The sequence below is a fragment of the Bufo gargarizans genome, chromosome 1, assembly GCF_014858855.1.
Source record: "Bufo gargarizans isolate SCDJY-AF-19 chromosome 1, ASM1485885v1, whole genome shotgun sequence".
NCBI classification, from domain to species: Eukaryota; Metazoa; Chordata; class Amphibia; order Anura; family Bufonidae; genus Bufo; species Bufo gargarizans.
Window position 1 is genome coordinate 323,552,882 of NC_058080.1, and position 18,086 is coordinate 323,570,967.

Consider the following 18,086-nt stretch of genomic DNA (forward strand, 5'->3'; position numbering starts at 1 on the left):
CACAGACGGATCCGCACCTATAATGCAAACGCTTAGATCCGTTCAGAACGGATCCGTTTGCATTACCATGAACACAGATTTTTTTTTTGTTCATGATAATGCAAACGGATCCGTTTTGACTTTACATTGAAAGTCAATGGGGGACGGATCCATTTGAAAATTTAGCCATATTGTGTCAACTCCAAACGGATCCGTATCCACTCAGAATGCATTAGGGCTGGATGGATCCGTTCGGGGCCGCTTGTGAGAGCCTTCAAACGGAACTCACAAGCGGACACCCGAACGCTAGTGTGAAAGTAGCCTTAGTATCCCTTGATCCCTAAGGAACAGAGAAGAGCAACCAAATAGCCTTTAAGCTGTTATATCTAAACAAAAAGATAAACATACCGCCCTTAGGGGAACTCAGAGTAGGTGCAGCCGGGGAGGGGTCAAAACCCTCCTGGCGGGATGCAGGAGCCTCAGGAGTAGACATCGTGGCAGCTCCATGCTGCTTGAGCACCACTTTTTAACACTTCCTGGCATCTGAGTTCATCCAGGAGTGCCTCCCAGTACTGTGTGCCCTGGTTTTTCCGGCCAGCCGTAGAACCAAAGGGAGGCCACGCATCTAGCTCGCGCGTCCCACGTGGATCCGGCTTCAGCAGTCTGCTTCTGACCCGCAGTGGAAGGGAGACAGTGATATGAGAGAAAGCGCAGGTGCCAGCATGAGTGAGCGTCCACGTTGCCCACTGCTGCCCAGCCTTAGGCACCTGCCAGGGAATGAAGGTAACTTCTATGCTGATCTTCACCTCCCCACAGGGAGGACTCTCCCTGCGTGCGAACCCCGTAGAGGCAGGAAAAACAGAGGGGGAGGAAGGGTGGTGGCAATTTAATCAGAGGTCAAGGGTCATCTCTCATTGTGGCAGTCATAGTGGAAGGAATGGCAATATTTATTCTTCTAATGCCCCCTTGATCATTTGTGGTATCAGTGGGAATAAAGTGCTGGCCAATCAGGCAAATACTTACCATAAAGGAGGATCCAGTAACGCCACAGCTCTCCTTCCTCTTTTCTGCGATGCCGGCTGTATTCAGCGCAGTGCCAGTGACTAAGTTGGTGAGCGTCCTTCACTCACTGCGCTGAATACTAAACGGGACGGCGCAGGCACGAGATTTCGCAGCCTGGCTCTGTCAATCAAGTGAACCAGGGTTGTTGAGGTGGGCAAACTGAGCAGGTGCTAATTAGCATATAATAAAAAGTTAACATTTTGCAGTAAGGGTGGCATAAGAATATGCTAGTTAGGGTCTGCTGACATTAGCACATTGATGTCAGCCAGTTTAATGGGGTTAATTCTGGTGACAGAAACCCTTTAAGTGGAGGAGCGATCACCTCCACAGTACGACTAGCGATGGCTACTGCTCCTGGGCAGCAGAGTGCTGTTAAGACATCACAATCTGTTGCCTGTGAACGATGATTGAGGTTCTGCACCTCTGACCATTTCACCCAATGAATGAGTGTTTAGCTTCAGGTCTGAAGTCACTTTGTGAGGCTTACATAATAGAAACCACCCAAAAATGACCCCATTCTAGAAACTACACCCCTCAAGGTATTCCAAACTGATTTTTACAAACTTTCCAAACCCTTTAGGTGTTCAACAATTAATGGCAAATGGAGATAAAATCTCAGAATTTCAATTTTGGCAAATATTCCATTTGAATCAATTTTTTCCCAGTAACATAGGGTTAACAGCCAAACAAAACAATATTTATTGCCCCGATTCTGTAGTTTGCAGAAACACCCCATATGTGGTGAAGGAAGGGAACGCCATATGGTTTTTGGAAGGCAGATTTTGCTGGACCAGTTTATTTACACCATTCCCATTTCATGCCCCCCTGATGCACCCCTACAGTAGAAAATCCAAAAAAGTGACCCCATATTGGAAACTACAGGATAAGATGGCAGTTTTGTCGGTACTATTTTATATGGTTTTTGTTTGCTCTATTACACTTTTTTTTGAGGCAAGGTAACCAAACAATTGAAATTCTGAAATTGAATCTCCAATAACTTGTGGAACACCTAAAGGGTTAATAAAGTTTGTAAAACCAGTTAATACCTTAAGGGGTGTAGTTTCTTAGATTGAGTCACTTTTTTGGAGTTTCTACTCTAGGGGTAAATCAGAGGGGCTTCAAATTGGACATTGTGTCAAACCAGTCCAGCAAAATGTGCCGTCCTAAAACAATATGGCGTTCCCTTCCTTCTGTGTGCCCTGCCGTTTGGCCATACAGCAGTTTACAACCACATATGGGGTGTTTCAGCAAACTAAAGGTTCGGGGCAATAAAGAGTTTTGTTTGGCCGTTAACCCTTGCTTTCTTACTAGAAAAATTTGATTCAAATAGAAAATTTGTAAAAAGAAATAGCTGCTTTGGGACAGTATTTATTTTTTGTTATTTACATAGTTGATCTGACAGGTTAGATCGTGTGCCATTTCTATAGAGCAGATTATTACGAACTTGACAATACCAAATAGGACTTAGTTTTACATAAAACATTTTTTGGAAAAAAAAATGAATTTTTTTAGTGTCTCCACATTCTGAAAGCCATATTTTTATTAGATTTTTTTGTTAGGCGACTGTCTTATGCAGGGGCTCATTTTTTTGCGGGATGAGATGTCTGGCACCATCTTGGGGTGCATATTACATTTTGGTTTTTATAGAGCAGGTTTTTACGGACACAGCGGTACCTAACATTTATACTTTTACACAATATTTTTGGAAAAAAAATTATGTTTTAATGTCTCCATAGTCAGCCATATTTTTTGGGGCGATTATCCTATGTAGGGGCTCATTTTTTGTGAGACGAGATGGCGGTTTGATTGGTACTATTTTGGGAGGCATATAACTGATCGCTTGCCATTACACTTTTTGTGATGTGAGGTGACAAAAATGGCTTGACACTAAACATTTTTTACGGTATTTAACTGAGGGGGTTAGGTCATGTGATTTTTTTTTTTATAGAGCGGGTTCTTACGGACACGGCGACCCCTAATATGTAGAGTTTTTTTTATTTTACTTTAAACAACAGCATTTTAGAAAGAAAAAATATATAAAAAATTATATATAATTATGTAATTTGTTACATTGGGGATGGGGGCACTATGAGTTAGGATTTATAAGAAAAATTCATCCTTTTTAATGGCCTTTAAATGGCTATGAAAAACTGGTGTTATTAATGGCCCTTTTTATTTAAACTGTTAAATAAAACTCATACGTCTGTACGTTTATCAATTACTAAACAGCAAATAATATTATTAATAATAGAACCAATAAGGGGTTTACTAAGAGGTGGAAAATTTAATTTTTAACCACTGCCCTGCAAATCAGCCTACAGAAAAAAAAAATAATAATTTCTACATTACCTGAATCTTTGAGCCTGATGGTGAACAGGGCCTCCAAACCGTCGCGCTGGAGAATGGCACAGCTGAGAAAGAAGCGCCATGTTTTTATTCTGGTTTGGATTAGCAGCAAACTTTACTGTTATAGGTTCAGATGAGCCTGGTGGTTTATGGCCATTGAAGCTGGCAATTGCCTCCTCCGCTTCTGATCGCTTGTCAAACCGTATAAAAGCAACTCCACGGGATAATCCTAAAAAATAAAAAAATATATTAATAAAAACAGCAACAAAGTATGAAGTAACAGCTTAGACATTTACATTGAAACATTTCATATCATCAATTAAAAAGAACTGAATGAAATGTATTCTTAACCCTGCAAAGGAAAGTTAGTTTTCACATCTTTCTGCTTGGATATCTTCAAGCTGCTAAAAGTAGTTTTAAGATATTTGTAAGATAAGTCTTCATTGCTCCCACCCCCTCTATGTTCAGCTGGGTAGAGGCTGTTATCCCTTTACAAGAACTCTGACCTCACAGTTCAGGAAAGGAGTAGGACTTAAAGGAGCATTTGTAGTGTAGAGAATGTTACAAGGCACTTACCAAGTATTGTGATAGCTGAAATGGATTTTAAGAACCAAACTATAATTTTTTGTTGACTTTGCAGTATGAGGGCTTATATTTTGCTGGACAGGCTGTAGTTTTTGTTGGAACCATTTCAGGGTACATTGACTGACGTGGCAATACCAAATACGTCCAATTTTCTGAAGTTTCACAATAACAGTATTTTTAGAAGAAAAAAAAAAGTGTTGCCATTTTCTTAGCTTTATTTTAAAATGTTTCTAGCTTTTTTCCTGGTTTTGTGTGAGGGCTTGTTTTTTGCATGACAACATTTTTTTTATAGGTACCATATTTTTATAGAACGATTGTTACAGACATGGCGATACCAAAATATGGAAAATTCAGGGGTTGGCAGCACTACTCATCCCACTCATTTGGGTACTGACCAGGAAATGGCTTACAAGCCAAATGGTGCGCGCAGATAGGGATCCTGACTGGGGGTCCCAACTCATCCAGACAATTCAATAATCCGCAGCACTCGCCGGTAAATAATGAAAATAGTGGTGATTTATTCACTCAAGCAGCCAGTATATATTATACTGGCTGCTTGAGTGAATAAATCACTATTTTCATTATTTACCGACGAGTGCTGCGGATACCAAAATATGTCCAGTTTATTTTTTTCTACTTTTAAAATTACTTAATTGGGGAAACTATACTTTTTTTTAAATTCAGAACAGGCACTTTATTTTACACTTTGTGTCCCCCATAAAGTCATGCAGGATATTTAACGGTCTAATTTTTTAGGGTTCAATTTGTTTTTATTGAAAACCACATGCTTTGAATGTATGCAACATAAGAAAGTCTTATTGAGCATATGCTGACTCAATATGTAACTTTGTAATTTTCGCATATTGCATAACTGAAATAGGTTCAACCATCATCAATACCAGATGAATGGGGTAAGGGGGGAGAGACAAGACAAAGGATCCAGGGGGGAGGGCAAGGCGGGAGGGAGGGGGGAAGGGAACGAACTAGTAATCCACATATGATATAATTGCAGTCAGACTAGACAGGATATTTTAAATAGCACGACCTGAGGACAACCAAACCGAGAAACCTGTAGATGCACGGAACTGGTACCAGGCCTCCCATTGTTTAAAGTGAGCAACTCCAAGACCCTGGTCTTCTGCCCCCAGTTCTTCCAGCCGTGCCAAAGAATCTAAGGCACCCACCCAAGTAACTCTACGGGGGCTATCTGAAGATCTCCAAGCCCTGGGGATTATTTGACGCATTGCTATGACAAAAAATCTAAGGATACCCTTCCTAATGGCCAAATTTTTTAAACTATTGATTTATTTTCATTTTTTTCTAACTGGTCTTAGGGAAACCCATTTTGAAAAAGAAGCAACACCCCCCCCGCCCCCCCTTCCTTACCGATGTGAAAACCATATGATATTGAACAAAGATTACAAAAATGCAGATATCAGTTTCAAGACTTTGTTTGCACCGAGTGACCCACACAGTACTTACCAGTAGCCTGATCAACAAGAACACGAGAATTGATGATGCGGCCAAAACCTGAAAACATATCTTCAACATCTTTCTGTGTCATTGTCCTTGGTAGTCCACTGATGTACAAGTTTGCATCCTTGATATTTTCTGAACTTGGACGGGCAAACGAAACCTCAAAATTAAAAGGGAGAGAGTTAGAGTGAGTTATTTTTTGAAAACAAAATCAATTGAGGGAGCTTCTGTATCCGTAATGTCAAATCAGAATGTCACCAATCATATTACTGCTACAGAAATCCTGCATGTTATCCTACAGCTATACAGGTAAATATTTAATTGTTAAAATCCACAGCACTCAGCAATCTGATACAATATCATGCATTTAGCAACATTACACGATTTATTGCATGACACTTCCTTACATCCTGAGCAGCTTATTTTCCAGCATCTGATTTAAGCTTTGCGCACACACCCGTTTGTATTTTGCGGTCCACAAAATTTGGATACCTAAAATACAGATGTCAGCGACGTCCATGCTGCATCTGTTCTTATTGCAGACCCACTGACATCAATGGGTCTGTGATTCGCATTCTGTAATGAAAGGCTCTATAAAACCATGTACCCCGTCAGATGAATGTGAAAAATAAAAATCTGTGGCAGAAAAGCCATTTTGGGGTCACCTCGCCCCAGAAAATGCTTAAAAGCAATCAAAAAGTAGGGGGGGGGGGGGGGGGTGTTCGAGGAGATTTATCAAACTGGTGTAAAGTAGAACTGGCTTAGTTGCCCATAGCAACCAGATCCTACCTTTAATTTTCCAAAGAAGCTGTGAAAAATGAAAGATTGAAGGTGTCAAAAAAAACAATTGTACTTTACACCAGTTTGATAAATGACCCCATATGTATATTTTGTCATCAAGTCACAAAAGCCAGCCCTCATGCAAGACCACCCCCACAAAATAAAATATGGCTAATAAAAAATGGCGACAAAACCAGTTTAAAAAAAAAAAAAAAAAAAAAAATGTAAAAGTGGTAAACCAGTAATAAATTTTTTTTTTTTACATTTGGTTTCTGTGTAATAGTCCTGACCAGCAGAATAATAAAAAGAACATTTCTCCTGCACGTGTACGCTGCAACAAAACCCAAAAGACAAATTTGGAATTGCTGCATTTCTTTATCCTGCCTAGAGTTGGGCAATATATAATAAATAAAATAAAAATACACACACACATCAATTTAAAACAAAATAAACACTCAGGGCCACAAGGAAACATACTGTATAGGGGCAGCCACTCGGAGACATACTGATATTTGGACAACAATTTTTGAACAAACCCTCTGCCCAGTATAATAATGACTTGCAGCCACCATACAGTAACGTCTTCTTGTTAGTCGTGTATGCGGGGAGTGGGGAGGGACTCATGACATTACCTAATGCCTGCCATTTCAATGTGCAGTAGTGCGGTGCAGCTTGCAGGCAGGCAGAAAGGAGTAGGCCAAAGTTAGACAAGGCCACAGTAACTTGCAGAAGCAATACATTGTCACCCCGTCATCATAGACAGACATACGGTAACCCCTTTTTTCACTTGGGCTGCCTGGTTGTAATACATAGGGTCTGTCTCTCACACTTCTCTTCCTCCTCCTTGTACAGTGATAGTCACTTGAAGGCAAATTCTGTGGGGGGTCAGAGTAACTTGAGATTCTTCTCGCCAGACTCTCTCCTATCCTGGGCTGCTCGGCAGCATCTCCAGTTATCGGATTTAGACGTTGGTGGGCGGAAACTTCATATTGGGAGAGAGGTGGAGCAGCTGTTGTGGGCAGTAATCATACTGGTGGTAGGCAATCATGCAGGGGTGGGCAGCCGCAGATTTTGAAGAGGTCAGCGCACATGACTGCTTCTATAACGTCACAAAATACCACTTTATTAGGAAACAGCGATATCTCCATAAAACTAGTATATCGCTCAAAAATAATCCTGCCTCCCAAAAAGAGAAATAAAGTGATTTAAATGTTGTAGGTACCGAAAAATAGAACCAAAAGCTAGTGACAAATGAGCCTTCACAGCTCCAATCGACAGAAAAATAAAACACACGGGGGAGATTTATCAAACTGGTGTAAAGTAGATTTAATTTTTCACAGCTCCTTTAGAAAATGAAAGGTGGAATCCGATTGGTTGCTATGGGTAACTAAGGCAGTTCTACTTTAGACCAGTTTGATGAATCTACCCCGTGGTTCTCAAAAAGTGGTTGTACTACAACTACCCCAGAGGTTGTTTAATAGAACATTGTGCCCGTAAACCAGACCATTCAAATATACACTGCAAAAGCCACAAGGTGTCCTTTCCCCTCTGAACCCTGCAAGGTACCCAGACAACAGTTTATGTCCACATTTATGGCTTTTCAGCACCCAGTTAAACCAAATTAAATTCATAGTGTAGTGCAAGGCTGGCTAACCTGCGGCTCTCCAGCTGTTGCAAAACTACAACTCCCAGCATGCCCAGACATCCTACAACTATCAGCCTACAGCAAGGCATGGAGGGAATTGCAGTTTTACAACAGCTGGAGAGCCTCAGGTTGGCCAGCCCTGGTGTAGTGCGTCTTAGGCTACTTTCACACTAGCGTTCATAGGTCCGTTCGTGAGCTCCGTTTGAAGGAGCTCACGAGCGGACCCGAACGCCTCCGTCCAGCCCTGATGCAGTCTGAATGGAGCGGATCTGCTCAGAGTGCATCAGTCTGGCGGCGTTCAGCCTCCGCTCCGCTCGCCTCCGCACGGACAGGCGGACAGCCGAACGCTGCTTGCAGCGTTCAGCTGTCCGCCTGGCCGTGCGGATCCATTCAGACTTACAATGTAAGTCAATGGGAACGAATCCGTTTGAAGATGTCACCATATGGCTCAATCTTCAAGCGGATCCGTCCCCCATTGACTTTACATTGAAAGTCTGAACGGATCCGCTCAGGCTACTTTCACACTTAGAATTTTTTCTAAGTTATTAATGCAGACGGATCCGTACTGAACGTCTGCATTAATATGATCGGATCCGTTCAGAACGGATCCGATCGAACGCTAGTGTGAAAGTAGCCTAAGATGTCTCCAGCTGGGCACAGCATAGTGAACACTGAAATGGCATATGTGGAAACATGAAATTTTCATTTCACAGTCACCTGCTCAGTAATTTGTTAACATATGTGGTTTAAAAATGCTCAATCCACCTTTTAATAAATAACTTGAGGGGAGTAATTTCCAAAATGGGGTCATTTCTAATGGGTTTTAACTGTACAGGAACCTCAGGTGCTCCGCAAGTGTGATATAGCGCATGAAAATCATTCCAACAAAATATGTGCACCAAGACCGCTTCCATTCTGAGGCCTGCCATGTGCACGTACAGAAGTTTGCATCCACATTTAATGGCTTTTCCATACCCAGTAGAACCCACTTATTAATTCACATAGTGTCGTGAGAGTCTCATGGCACCAGCTGGGCACAACATATTGGCCACCGAAATGCCACATCTGCTGTGGAGTCAAAATGCTCACTAAACCCCTTTGTAATCTTTGTGAGGGGTGTAGGTTCTAAAATGGGGTCAATTCTTGAAAGTTTTTTTTTTTTTTACCTCCGAGGCTCTACAGTTGTTGGCCAGTGCTATATAAATGACTAAACTAAGCCTCAAATGCACATGGCGCTTTCCCTTCCGAGCCGTGTGGTGTACCCAAACAGCAATTTATGCCCACATATGGGGAAACAAGTTGGGTAACAAGCTGTTGGTCCTTTTTCATAGCCAAGTGTTTCTAAATTCAGTGGGGTCAAAGCACTTACTACACCCCTTGAAAAATTCCTTGGGGTTGTAGTTTCCAAAATTGGGGTCACTTTTGGGGGGTTTCCCTTAGGGTTGTTTCGATACCAAAATGTTGCAGCACCTGAGGGGTTAACTGCGGCTTATCGCAACGCCCTGTCAGAGGCAGGGTGCCGGCTATGCGATTCTGTCACCACCTGCATTTGAAGTTAACTTTCATTGGTGGCGCAGTGCGCAAGCCCCTCCGCCACCCCTCTTCATTAGCAGCAGCGGCACGAGGGGGGGGGGGGGACGGGACGGGACACGACACTGAGCGTGCTGACAGCAGCAAGCACCAAGTTCTGCGATACAAGACTACGCAGCCCAGTATCGAAAAAACGGAAATCCCTGCATCGTATCAAAACCTGTAAAGTATCGATTGGGTAACGAAATGTCGATACCCGAAACAACCCTTTTTTCCCACTATAGGGGGCATCTCTTCAAATGTGATACTGTGTGCGAAAAACATTCCAGCAAACTCTGCCATCCAAAAGCCATATGGTGCTTCTTCCCTTCCGAGTCCTACAGGAGAAAAATTATGAGGTTTTTTCTCCTATTACCTCCTGTGAAAATGAAAGGTAATCGTCACCTATTTTGAGCATATAAAACTGTTAACATAGCAATGTTCAATAAAGTACCTTCATTGCTGCATGTGTTTTCTTCATTCAAGTTTTCATTTAGATCAAAAATATTTTTCTGATATGCTAATTAAGCTTCAAGGTGCCCACAGGGGCATTACTTTCCTCTAGTGCCCAGCCCAATTTTCTTCCAAGCGCAGCACCACGACTCAGAAATAAATTTACCCCCACATCATTGCCGAACGGCGCCTCCCCCTCAGCTACGTCAATTATTCACCCCATGATCCTTGCATCCTCTTTTCTTGCCCTCAAATCTCACGCAGCTGCAGTATTGCTGACTGCCTGCGCCTGTACGATACTCTGGCTCCTGATGCTCTGCGCATACCCAGTGAAAGTATTGAGGCAGTTGCCGCGCGGGTCCAATGCGTGAGGTGGTTGCATTATCAGTAACTGAAGAGTTTTTGCTGGTCCCTGCCGGTTCCAGCAAAAACGCTAGTGTCAAAGTAGCCCAACATGAAGTACAATGAGTCACAAAAAAAAATAAAAATAAAATCCGAATCGTTCAGATAAGGAAAAGCATTGCAAGAGTTATTACCACGAAGTGTCGGTTTGGGAAAAAAAATAGACTGTCAGGAAGGTGAACAACAACTGTCAGCATGAAACTACAAATTAAACGCTTTCCTAAAAGAGTTAAAAAAATAAAATAAAAATAAAATCAGAAGTGTGGTAGCCAATAAAAGGCCTGTTACTTTTTACATACTGCTATACAGCAAGGATTATCTTGCAGGACCCTAAAGTAATTTATTTTCTGGGTGTCCATTGCCATTTAGAATGTAAAACTTTAGGAATGTTAACATGCCCAAGTGGACAACTGACATAATATGAACCCTACACTCAGAGTTCGCAATAACGCCTGTACAAGCGTCAAACGCCTATTCAGGCCGTTTTACTCTCTGGAGAAAAGAACCAATATGCCTTAGGGCTCTTTCACATGAGCAGAACCCGTGCATGTCTGATCTTTTTACTACAAAATCACAGTCACCTTGACTTTATAGTAAAAAAATCAGAGAGGCACGGATCATTATCAATCATGTAAATACGCCGTGTCTCTGCTGTCCGGAACAGGGCTTGGCTCTTTCACGCAGCGGATTACCCACACCAGGTCCGTTCGTGTGAAAAAGCCCTTAGACTTTTCCCCTACATTCAGCAGCACAGAGAAAGGCACAGGCAGCACAGTGATGCTGCCTGTGACTGAAATAACCAATAGCAAAGCTCTATACAGTAAAGAGCTTTGCTATTGGTTAGTTCGGGGCGGGAGCGATACAGCACCCTGCAGCAAGGGAAGCCGGTGGGAGCTAAAAGGAGGAGGGGCTGGCTCCCGATGTATGAGAGCAGGAGCAGCGCTGCGTAGGCAAACATGGCGTGGAAATAAAGAGGAATGGAGTGCTGGACAACTGCAGGGGAGCCCAGACATCCAGGCTGACCTGCACCACAAGGTGCAGCAATGTATCGCTATGTGTAGTGCAGTGTGTGATTACACACTACATCTCACACGGATGTATGTAGTGCAGGGTATGTGACGATTGTGCTGCAGTGTGTAGTAAATGCACAGCAGGCTATTCTAGCCAAGCAATAAAGTACAGGGAAGATCCGCCATATTGGACTGGACTTTATCACTTCGCCATAATTGCTTCATGTTATTTAGACCAGTAATGGTTTCCTGCATACCCACCTCTCAGGCCCCGTTCACACCACCACTATTTCTATTGTTCTGAGCAGAACAATGAAAATAATGGAAGTGTTTTAAGTCATATGTTTAATATATATATATATATATATATATATATATATATATATATATATATATATATATATATATATATATATATATATATATATATATATATATTACACATACACATATACACACACATATATACACACACATCTACACACATATATACATACACACACCTCAGACAGATGCCATATTGTGGCATCCATCACCATAGAGTTCCACTGTTAGGAGAAAAAAAAAAAAAGTCCAGAAAAATAATTGAACGGACAACGGAACTATGGTGACAGATGCCACAATATAACATTTGTATAAGGCTTCCGTTATAGTACAAGTTTTTCATGTACATTAAACGTATGACCGAAACATGATGTGAACCCAGCCTAACTGACAGGAACAGAGCTGAACAGACTAATGACTATGATGGGATCCGTTCAGTTTCTGTTTGGGATCCTCTTTTTACCAGACAAAAGGGTCCTGCATGTAAGGCTGTATTCACACGTCCGCAATGTGTTTTGCGGATACACGGAGACACGGATCCTCAAAACACGGAAAGCGGCAATGTGCTTTCCGCATTTTGCGGACCGCACATTGCCGACATAATAGAATATGCCTGTTCTTGTCTGCAATTGCGGACAAGAATAGGACATGTTCTATTTTTTTGCGGAAACGGAAGCAAGGATGCGGAAGTGCGGATCCGCAAATGTGGATGCGGACAGCACATTCCGTCCCCATAGAGAATGAATGGGTGCTAAGGATTGTTTTGTCCGGTCTTTTTAACAAAATCTGTAGCGAAGGCTCAGAATGCAGCCGCCAACGCAGATGTGCAGGCTACTTATGTATTTAAAGGGAATCTGTCAACAGGATTTTGGGTATAGAGCTAAGGACAAGGGTTGCTAGATGGCTGCAAGCACATCCGCAATACAGAGTCCCCATAGCTCTGTGTGCTTTTATTATTTGATACATATACAAATTAACCTGAGATGAGTCCTGTATGTGGGATTAGTCAGGGACAGGACTCATCTAGGTTAATTTGCTTATGTATCAAATAGTTTTTTTTTTTTTTTTACACAATAAAAGCACACACAAAAGGCTTCAGTAGTTGGACTATGATTTCCCATTCATGAGTAAGGAAACAGATTGACAATCCATAGAGATGCTGCTATACTGTATGGTTCAGGGTTTAGAAAAAAAATACACAAGAAATAAAACAGAATTTAAGCAGGTTAACAGGGAGACATTAAACGAGTAAACGTCTACCCTCAAATAATATTTAATCTAAATAATAGGCCCAAATTTTTGTGCACATCAGATTGTTAAAATACCCGATTGCAGAGAATAGATACTAAGTAAGGCCCCATGCACACGGCCGTGTTTCACAGCCGTGTGCGGGCCGTGGAACCGCGGCCTGGATCCCTCCTGAGAGCAGGAGCGCACGGCGTCACTGGTTGCTATGACGCCGTGCGCTCCCTGCTGCCGTCACAGTACAGTAATACACTGGTATAGATCATACCAGTGTATTACTGTATTGCGGCGGCAGCAGGGAGCGCACGGCGTCATAGCAACCAGTGACGCCGTGCGCTCCTGCTCTCAGGAGGGATCCAGGCCGCGGTTCCACGGCCGTGTGCATGGGGCCTAAGAATAAGGCGGACAAAGGGAATCAGTCACTGTTCACCTGAATAAAACGCTGTTATTCTTTGGTTGATCTGGAGGTCCCGTTCCAGAGATACACTACTTCCTAATATGCAAATTTGGTATTTGGTGCAAACAGGGTGTCTCTTGTTGCACCCAAGCGTCTCCTTTTTGTGGCCATATTCTCCCTTGCTGCTTTGACTGACCAGGCAGTCACAAAGCAGCAAAGGGCTGGTCGCAGAAACGAGCAGACCTTGGGTGCAACAAGAATAGTGACACACTCATTGCACAATGGCCTAATTTGCATATTAAGATCATGTGAATGTTATGGAAATGGCCCTCAGATAAACAAAAGGAAAAATAAAAAGTGTTTAACCCCTTCGCTACCAATGCCGTAATATACGGCACTGGTGTGGCCTTTTTACATGGTGCACACACGTGCAGCAGGCGCAATAACCAGCGGGTCTCTGCTGTTTTAAATAGAGGCACAAGGCTACTGTCGTAGCCCAGCAATAATGTTGACTGCGGACATTACAGCCTTTAGATGCTGTGATCATGGCATCTAAAAGGGTAATTAATTCTAATAGGCTGGGTCTCTCTGAAGAAACCCAGCATATTAGAGCTGCAATTCCTATGTTGGCCAGCAGGTGACAGGCTAACATAAGAAATCATCAAGCCACATATTACTATACTGCTTTTTGCAGTATGGTAATAGTAAAAATAAAAATTGGAATGTAAAATATAAACATTTAAAATCACCCCTTTCCTTAGAATAAAAAAACAAAAACATGGGCATCAACGCATCCAAAAACGCCAGTTCTATTAAAATATAAAAATATTTTTCCAATACGGCAAATGGCGTAACAGAAAATTCTCAGTTTTCATTTTTTTCAGTATTTAGACATTTAAAGACATTTAAGACCTATACATATGTAGTATTGTTGGAATCATACTGACCCAGAGAATGTATGTTTGCATGTTTTCCCCCCCACTTCCAACCAGTTTGGTGGCAAAAAAAAAAAAAAAAAAAAAAAAATACTCGTCCCACAAAAAAATAAATAAAAAGAAGAAAGCCCTCATATGGATAGGTGAACGGAAAAATAAAAAGTTAAGGCTCCAGGAAGACTGTGGAAGAAAAATGAAAAAAATAAATTAAAAAATCCACTATCCTAAAGGTTTAATCATGTGAACCACAGCTACAGGTCTATGAAACAGTTTGATAGGGAGGACGCTGGTGACATTCCATTAAAATAATGCATGCTGGCTGACAGCAACCACCTCAAGAGGGCACTTAAAAGGGTTGTCCGGGTTCAGAGCTGAATGCGGACATGCCTCCATTTTCACCCAGGCAGCCCCCCTGACAACCATCCGAGCAGTTCATGCTCCGATGCTCTCCTTTGCCTTGCGCTAAATCGAGCAGGGCAAAGGCATTTTCAGGCACGCGGGTGACTAACCGGGCTCTCAAGGAAGCCCGGTGATGTCACCGGCACTGATGGGTGGGCTTTAACACTGCCTTAGCCAGAAAAACGGCCAGGGCAGCGCTAAAGCACGCCCATCAAAGCCGGTGACGTCACCGAACACACTGCTGGGAGGAAGCCTCCGCCCCCGGCAGTGTTTTATTGTAAACAAAAGAGCCCTTGCCCTGCGCGATCTAGAGCGGGGCAAGGGAGCGCATCGGAGCAGGAGATGCTCCGATGCCAACATCAGGGGTGCTACCTGGGTGAAAATATGGGTATGGCTAGGTTCAGCTCTGAACCCGGACAATCCCTTTAAGCAATTTCTACACTGAATTCAATAACGGCAGAAAAGATTGTTAGTGCCTGATTTTTTGCGTGTGATGAGCAGTTTCATCACAACGTGGTTGCCTGCCCCTTATTTTGTGCCAAAAGAAAGTGCTTGTGGCACACTTGACACTTCAGTATCTAAACTTAGCAAATGGGCAATGCAATGATCGCCAATGTGCAATGCAATGATCGCCAATGTATGAGGATGAACAGCTATTATTACGATCATTCATTCCCCATAATTTTGTTGTTTGCTAGCATTTCACAATTAATTTTTTTTTAACAAAGGGCAATGTGCTACTGACAAACTTCAAACTTTGGTACTGCATTAACAAAGTGATAACCCTACAAACATGCATCGGCCAGTTTGTTGGATGATCAGCAACTAATTAACATGGCTCAAATCAATTGGCCAGATCCTGTGTGAAAGGGCCTTCGACACATTTCTTAAAAGCGCATAGTTTGATATTTACTGGTATATAGTTTTGTATCTCTCGTCACAGAAAAAGCAAGCAGAAAGACTGACTTCTTTTAATGGCAACTGCAGGAAGCCAGCATACAGTAGGGAAAAATTAACTATTTGATACACTGGCGATTTTAAAAGTTTTCCCACAAAGAATGGAGAGGTCTGTAATTTTCATCATAAACGTAAAAAAGAAAACGAGGTTATCCCAACTCTATCTAGGGATCAACTGAATGCCCCTGAAGAGGAGGAAAGAAGGGCGCCAACAGGACTGTGATAATATGGATGAAAAGTCACTAAAAAGAAGTAGGCCGCTCAAATCAGTTTAAACAAAGTTTTAACACCAAGTCAATGAAAATGGTATTCTATCATAGGTACACTTCAGAGAATATAAAAATTATATATATATATATATATACACACACACACACACACATTTTTGATACAATAGAAAAAAAAAAAACAACTTAAAAAGGGGTTGTCTCACTTCAGCAAGTGGCATTTATCATGTAGAGAACGTTAATACAAGGCACTTACTAATTTATTGCGATTGTTCTTATTGCTTACTTTGCTGGCTAGATTCATTTTTCCATCACATTACATACTGCTCCTTTCCATGGTGACAGACCACCCTGCAATCAGTGGTGGTCGTGCTTGTACACTATAGGAAAAAGCACTAGACTAAGCTCTCACGGTCCCGGCCACCAGAGGTTGACGCTTTTTCCTAGTGTGCAAGCACGACCACCACTGATGGATTGCGGGGTGGTCTGTAACCATGGAAAAGAGCAGTTTATGCGATAGAAAAATGAATCTAGCCAGCAAAGGAAGTAATATGGACAATCACAATACATTAGTAAGTGGTTTGTATTAACTTCCTCTACATAATTAATGCCACTTGCTGATGTGATGTAATGCCTCCTTTGGGTAAAGAAAACTTTGTTTGCAATTAGAGATTTGGTCAAGCACTACAGGAAACGCCCAGTTTGCGCACACACTGAAGCAGAAATTTTGGCCCACCATACAGATCTCCCCAAGATCTTTCAGTTTTCGGGGTGGTCGCTGGTCTACATTGAGTTTCAGCTCCTTCCAAAGATTTTCAATTGGGTTCAGGTCTGGAGACTGGCTAGGCCACTCCAGGACCTTGAAATGCTTTTTACAGAGCCACTCCTTAGTTGCCCTAGCTGCGTTTTGGGTTATCGTCATGCTGGAAGACCTAGCCACGACCCATCTTCAATGCTCTTACTAAGGGAAGAAGGTTGCTGGCCAAAATCTCACCATACATGGCCCCATCCATCTTCCCTTCAATACGGTGCAGTCATGTCCCCTTTACAGAAAAGTACCCCCAAAGTATGACACTTCCACCCCCATGCTTCATGATTAGCACGGTGTACTTGACGTTATACTCTTCCTTCTTCCTCCAAACACGACAAGTGGAGTTGATACCAATAAGTTCTATTTTAGTCTCCTCTAATGACATGACCTCCCATGCCTCCTGGTGCCATGGTCAGCTCCCTGCTGTTGTGTGCACAGGGCAGCAGGGAGAGTGTAAAGTCCTATTCAACCTAATAGAGATATATTAGGGTGAATATGACAAGGGTTCTAGCCTTTAAGGAGGCCAATAGCTAATAAATAAATAAAGTTTAAACTGGTTCCACAACCAAAATCAATGCAATGCTGAGCTTCTAGTGTACCTGAAATGAAGGTGTCTGGCTATTGCACATTATGCTGCCCAAACCATAATCCAGGAGTAGGACCGGTGCGACGTCCTCTCGTGAAGGCTTCTTTACAGCATTGCCAATGTGGTCACCAGATCTGTCGATGGCTATCATTCCTTCCAAGACAAAAGTGTGACTCAATGCTGAAAAGGATAGTCTTCATTGCAGTCTTGCTGAGCACAGTAATAGCCTTTGAGAGCAGTGGCACGAGGTCAATGTTGCTGGACAGCCAGGCTGCAGCCCAATGTCGTGCAAAATGCCTTCTGATGGTTTGTTTAAATACAGTTTACCACCCTGGGCTTAGGATACGATGTCCAATTTCACTTGCAGCACAGAATGAACCAATCTAGTCTCTCAGTTTGCATCAAGTGGAGACAACTGGCACGTCGAAGAACATACCACACGATTTTGCTTTCAATCTGGCTTTATCCCCTCCCACAGGCCAGTTTAGAACTAGTTGCTTGAAAAATTTGATCTCCAGATTGTAGCAACACCTGCTACTTACGCAATTTGCATAATCTTAGGCCTGTCCTTGGTGTTGGTTTCAGATTTTAGTAGTGTATGTCTTATCTGTGTTGACTGCTACAGACTGACAATACTTTACATTTCATTGGCATAAGCACTGCCAAAATGAGGGGTCCTGGGAAGGGGGAGGCATCAGAATTGCCGTGGCTTTCCCAAACAGTTGATCGGCAGGCGTCCTGGGTGTCCTCCACTGATCAAATTTTGATCACTTATCCAGAGGACAGGTCGGTTACAAAGAGTTAGGCTACTTTCACACTGGCGTTTTGGCTTTCCGTATGTGAGATCCGTTCAGGACTCTTATAAGCGGTCCAAAACGGATCAGTTTGCATTCTAATG

General features: G+C 42.4%; 1 protein-coding gene across 2 annotated transcripts in view; it reads right to left on the bottom strand.

Moving 5' to 3' along the window:
- Nucleotides 1-18,086, bottom strand: part of ELAVL1 (ELAV like RNA binding protein 1) — a 40,048-nt gene that overhangs the window by 5,930 nt on the left and 16,032 nt on the right. For both annotated transcript variants that reach the window (XM_044305859.1, XM_044305848.1), the window contains 2 exons: nucleotides 5,455-5,608; nucleotides 3,391-3,616 (listed from right to left, as the gene is read on the bottom strand). In XM_044305859.1, coding sequence (XP_044161794.1) covers nucleotides 3,391-3,616; nucleotides 5,455-5,608 — 380 coding nt within the window. The remainder of the gene's footprint in view (nucleotides 1-3,390; nucleotides 3,617-5,454; nucleotides 5,609-18,086) is intronic.